Source organism: Hipposideros armiger, unplaced genomic scaffold (genome assembly GCF_001890085.2).
Source record: "Hipposideros armiger isolate ML-2016 unplaced genomic scaffold, ASM189008v1 scaffold_76, whole genome shotgun sequence".
Classification (NCBI taxonomy): Eukaryota; Metazoa; Chordata; class Mammalia; order Chiroptera; family Hipposideridae; genus Hipposideros; species Hipposideros armiger.
In genome coordinates this window covers 1,168,756-1,174,621 of record NW_017731426.1, presented here as the reverse complement: position 1 = coordinate 1,174,621, position 5,866 = coordinate 1,168,756, and the positions used below count along the sequence as shown (strand labels likewise).

The 5,866-nt window shown below is 46.5% G+C and overlaps 1 protein-coding gene across 1 annotated transcript in view; it reads left to right on the top strand.

The window, feature by feature from the left end:
- Positions 1 to 824: 824 nt before the first annotated feature.
- The window catches only part of HEBP1 (heme binding protein 1), a 19,617-nt gene continuing 14,575 nt past the window's right edge, over positions 825 to 5,866 (top strand). The window contains exon 1 of the mRNA XM_019643281.1: positions 825 to 1,025. Within this exon, the coding sequence (XP_019498826.1) occupies positions 948 to 1,025 (78 nt within the window). The 5' untranslated portion in view covers positions 825 to 947. The remainder of the gene's footprint in view (positions 1,026 to 5,866) is intronic.

Below are 5,866 nucleotides of genomic sequence, written 5' to 3'. Positions count from 1 at the left end.
GGGGCAGGAACACACAGAGGGCAGATGTAGACGGGGAATAGGTCCGGGTGATGGGGTGCAGTGAAAGCATTATGGGCACTGACATCACAGTCGCCGGTTCAAATCCTGGCCAAGCTACACGCACACTGGTTTTTGACCTTGGGAAAGTCACTTAATTATTTTGAACCTCGAGTTCCCCTTTAGTAAAATGGCTATAAAATATTTCTGTTTAGTGATGTGAGTAGAGATAATACTTGCAAAACACTTGGCAGGGAGAGCAGGCACTCAATAAATGGTAATAAAAAGTGGCTAGGTTTTGACTAGAAGGAGTGAATGAGCAAAGTTGGCTTTGTAACATCAACATGAAATCTGTGGTTAAAACAGATTGGAGGAAAGAAAGTGGTCAGTAGGAAGCTACAGTAGTTAAGATGTTTTTTCAATGGTCCAGAAGAGAGAGAGGGGAGGAGGGGTGACAATCTGTGGGTATCTGTCGGAGAGGCGGCAGATAGAGGCGGGGGGCTACCAAGACTGAACCTGGAATGTGCAGTACCTGCGGGGGACTGAGCCTTAAGGTGGAGGCCCGGGAGAGCACGCGAAGAATCGGAAGGTTCCTAAATTTGGCGCCCAGATACCTTAGGGAGCCCGCGGGCGGTGGACAGAAATAGGGGTGGGATGAGGTAGGAAGTTCCCCACTGCTGCTGCGATCCTATACCGGGGACAATCTGTTGGCCCCGGTGGGAACCGCTTGGAGGCGGAGCGCGACTCCCCGCTCCTCTGCCCGAGCCGCTCACGCCCCGCCCTGGGCCCGCCCCACCGAAACCAGTTCCTCGGGGCGGAGCCGGAGGAGCCCTGCCCACACACCCCCTTTCGCGCCGCCAGCGGTGATTAGCCCCGGTCGCCCGCGGTCGCCCCCGGTTGCCCCAGCCGCCCCACGTCCGCTGGTGCGTCCCGAGCGCCCCCGCGACATCATGTTGGGAGTGATCAGGAACTCGCTGTTCGGGAACGTAGAGACGTGGCCTTGGCAGGTCCTGAGCAAAGGGGGCAAGGTAGGCCCGCAGGGCTGCCGAGGACCTGGCGGGGGGCTGCGCCCCCACTGCACTCGGTTCGGGGCTGGAACGGGTTCTGAGAGGCAGATGTGACAGGAACGTGGCCCGGATTGTAAGTTATGGCTCCCGCCGTGGGCAAGGCCCTCCAATGCCCAGCACTCGGACCAGGAAGGAAGGAAGAGGTCCCGTGTAGTGGGGCAAAGGGCCCTGCTGGAAGGAGGGGGCACACAGGCGAGACTGACTGGCGAGGAGAAGCCCGGCTTGGCGAGATGGACAGCGCCTGTTGAACGCATTCGTTCATTTAAATATTTCGAAAATTCTGAACATTTCTTTGCTGATAGGCTCTGGCTGTAGAAAGGCCTGAAAAAGTGCTGTCCTTAAGAAACTCCCAACTGCTGGTGAACTGATTATAAAAGTTCAAGATCTGTGCTGCAGGAGGGTAAAAAATGTGCAAGGGGGAGGGGGCACAGGGGCAGGAGCAGTGCATTCTGCCAGGGGGTGAGAATGGGCCTTTGCATTGGAAGTGTCCTCAGCTGGGCCACAGGGATGTGGAGTGCACAGCGAATGCCCAGAGCTGTAAAATGTCTATTGGCCAATGGAACTTCCTGAGTTGGGTTCCTAGAAGTCAGGATAAGTGAGGAGGGCATAACTGCTGCATTCCTCCCGGATTGGCATCAGTGCTAACACAGGCAAACTGGACTGCCCGCTGAAAACAAGGAGTCTGCCACCTGGTTATAATCTTGCCGACAGGTACTTTGTGCACTTCCAAACTGGGTACTTTGGCATACTCAGTTGCTAACTCAGTGCCTCATTTGTTAAAGGACTCTGTTGTCTGGAGGCCAAGCTCTGGTTACCTAGTCCAATGACCGTCTCACAAAAGCCCTCAACTGGACTCTGAGCCCTTCAAGCAACTATAGCCAGAGGCCTGTCGCTGCACCTGTCATATCAGTTTCCTCAGCTATAGAATGAGCAGTGCAGCCCTGATCAAGGGTGACATGTTCAAATGCCTAGAAGCTAGCTGCTAGGCAGGTAATGGAAATGAGTGAAGCTGGCTGGTTTCGACTATAAGGTAAGATGGGGACTGAGGCAAATCAGAGAGAGAACTCAGATCCCAGTCTGCACAGGGCAGCTGCAGGCCGTTGGTGCCACGCAATGATGTGACCTGGGTTGCCAGATTTTAAAGGCAATCCAGCAATCCAGGTTCTTTGTGTGAAACCTATCAATTTAAAATTCATTCATTCAACAAATAACTGCTGAGTGCCAACTGTGTGCCAGGCACCCTTGGAGGCAACTGGGATAAAGCAATGAACAAAACTGACAAAACTCCTATCCTCATAGAGCTTAAGCTTTAGTGGCTAATGAACAAATCAATAAGTCCAATATATCACGTATCCGATGATGATCAGTGCTGTGAAGAAAAANAACCAAATTTCTGGGTATACCGTGGCCCAGTCAAGTTGACACATGCAATTAACCATCACTCCATCCCAAGTCGTTTTTCTTCTTTCTTAGTTTAAGGCTCTCTTGCAGAGCATTTGCTGTGTGCCAGACAATGTGCTAAGGGGCTTTACAATTATTCATCCTCAACAAGCCTTTGAGGGAGCTATTCTCATTGTCCTCATTTAACAGATGAGAACCTTGAGGCTCAGAGAGGATAAAGTATGAATTTAGACTGTGCTGTAGCTAAAAATGAATTTGAGGAAGATATATTTGTATGTATTTGAGCAATTGCAACCAAGTGATTAGCATCTGGTCACCCAACTTGTAAGCAGTGGAACTGGGGCTTGAACCCAGGTAGCTTGCCTCTAGAGCCCATGCCTATAGCCACTCCTGCTACTACCTTCTCCCTTTCTCAGTCACCTCCAGCCACACTGGCCTCCTTGCTTGCCTCAACCTACCAGGTACTCTCCCATCTCTGAACCTTTGCACATGCTCTTATCACTGACTTGGAAGCTTCTCCCCTAGCTATCGCCTGGATTATGCCCTCATTTCCGCAGGTCACTGTTCAAACGTCACCACCCTCTCTAAAGTGGCACACACTGACACACCTCTGCCTCAACACATACCGCCTACCCTATTAGTTGACTCCTGAACAATGCAAAGATTCGGGGCAGAAAGCACCCAAAATCGAAGTATAACTTAAAGCTGCCCTTTGTATATGCAGATTCCCAGCCACAGATTGAAAATATACTTGACCCTTGAACAGTGTGGATTTGAACTGCAGTGATCCACATAAATGCAGATGGGCTCACACAGTTCAAACCCACATTGTTCAAAGGTCAACTGTATTCTTATTAGTGTATTTATTTAATGTCTGTCTCCCACATTGAAATGTAAACTCCAAGAAAGCATGGTTTTTGTCTGTTTTGCTCATTACTCCAGCTTAGAACTCCAGAGCCTACCTGGGAACCTCATAGGCATCAAATAGCCTTTCATTTTGTAATTTAAAAGCAAAAATGAAAGGAAGCAATTCCCTGGTGAATAAATGCCTGTGGTACTGATTTCATGCTATTGCCTAGGAGGAGGCAGAGGAAAACTCGTCACTACTCTGGGTAGGAAGTGGGTCTCTCCTGAAGGCTAGAACACGTCCATAGTCAGCACCTGAAAGAGAAATGCTGATGGTGAAGGCAGTCTGTGCAGATGGGGGATGGAGGACAAAGAGGAGGAAACTCCCTGCTCTCTGAGTCTCATTCCCTCAGGCCAGCACTCAGAAGAGTCTTGGTTGCACCAGAAGACACTCTGCCAACACCAATAATTTAGCCACACTATGCAAAAATCTTAGTGGGACAGACCCCCCTTACCTGCACAATAAATTCTAGACTTCTCAGTATGGCATATAACTGTGCTCTGATGCCTTATTGCCAGTTTTACTTGATTTGCATATGTCTTGCCTATAAGGGAAGAATAGCACCTGCTTTATCCTGCTATCTGTTCCATCACTCTCATAACCTATTTTACAGAGAAAATATAAGCCTCTGACATGAGCTCCCACAACTTTTCACCTGCAACCTACAAAAGTATATACACCTATACCCATCTTTTCCTCCTTCCCTCTTTTCATAATGGAAGGTATGTCCAACCTCCCATATTCTGATTCACATCAGTTTTTAACTTCTCAGAAATATCACTCAGTCAGCCACCTTGCTCCTAATCTTTAACATCTCCCTTCTTCCTAGCTGCTTCCTTTCAAAATTAAAACTTGCTTCAGTCTTACCCATGTTTTAAAAAAAAAATGGGGCCAGCCGACTGACTCAGTTGGTTAAGAGTTAGATTGAGAGGGCCGGCCAAGTGGTGCGTTGGTTAAGAGCTGGCTCGGGACGCCAGAGGGCCCAGGTTCGGATCCCACATATGAGGACCAGTGACACTGCCCTCTACNTTCTGAAAAAATGTACTTGGTGTAGGAATGAAACACTAGACACTAATACACACACACACACACACACACACACACACACACACCTCTCCAGTAACCCTGCTCCTGTTGCCAACTTCTCTAGAGTCCTGCCCCTCCCACCCCATCCACCCCATCCCACCTTTATTCACTCAACAAATATTTATTGAGAGCTTATGTTTCTGGCACTGTTCTAGGTTCTGGGGACAGATTCCTGATCAAGGTCCCTCCTCTTATGGTGTGTACATTCTAGTGAAAAGAGGTAGACAAAAGAAAGAAAAGCACCCAGAAGTAAATATTTTCAGATAATGATAAGTGCTCTGGGAGAGAGGAAATATATTAGGTTGGGTAGTCAAAGAAAGTCTCTCTGAAGAGGTGATCTCAGACCTGAATGATGAGGAGGAGGCCAAGCAAGTGAATTTCTGGGGTGAAGAACATTTCATGCAGACGAATAGTGAGTGCAAAGGCCCTGATCTAGAATGTGCTTGCATTCTTGAGGAATGCAAAGACCAGTATGGCTGGAGTATAGCAAACTAGGAGGAAGACATTCAGATAGTGGGTGAAATAAGCACTGTGTGTGTGTGTGTACTGCCATTTAACTCTCCACCATTTGATAGTAGGTCGCGTATATCAAGTCCTCTTACCTTGTTAATAGAGCGTATTTCCTAAGAACAAGAATATTCTCTTATACAACCACAATACAGCTATCAATTTTAGCAACTGTAACATTGATACAATACATTTATCTAATCTACAATCTGTATTCCAATTTTAAAAAATTATTCCACTAATGTTTTTTATAGCATTTTTTTCCTAGCACAGGATCTAGCTCATCATCACAGACAGCATTTAGTTGTCATGTCTTTTTGGTCCCTTTTAATCTGAATCAATTCCTCAGCCTTTTCTTGTCTTTTAAAATATTGGCTTCTCAAAATAATACAGGCCAGTAATTTTATAGTATTTTCTTCTATGTGGGTTTTTCTCATGTCTTTGTGGTTAGATTCAGTTTACAGATCTTTGGCTGGAATGCCACGTAGGCAATTTTCTTTTCTCAGAGTGTCAATCCAGGTGCACATCATCCCGGTTGGTGATATGAATTTTAATCATTTTCATCATTTGGGGAAGGTATTGTCCAGTTTCTCCATTGTATCATTATTCTTTTGGAGAGATACTTTGAGAGCATGTAAAAATCTTGCTCCTCATCAAAGGAGCCCTTTAAGCATAAACACATTAATTTATACCCAAGAAAATTGACAATAATTCCTGGGTTCAATTCCTGACTTATTTAGAAAAAAAAAATTAACCTTTAGTTTGTTTAAATCAGGATCCAAAGAAGGCCCATACAATGCATTTGGTTGGTGTGTCTCTTAAGTTTCTTTCAATCTCTGACAAGGGATCATAAATTCTTAACAGTTCAGATAGAAGCATGAAGTTCTATCATTAGGGAGAA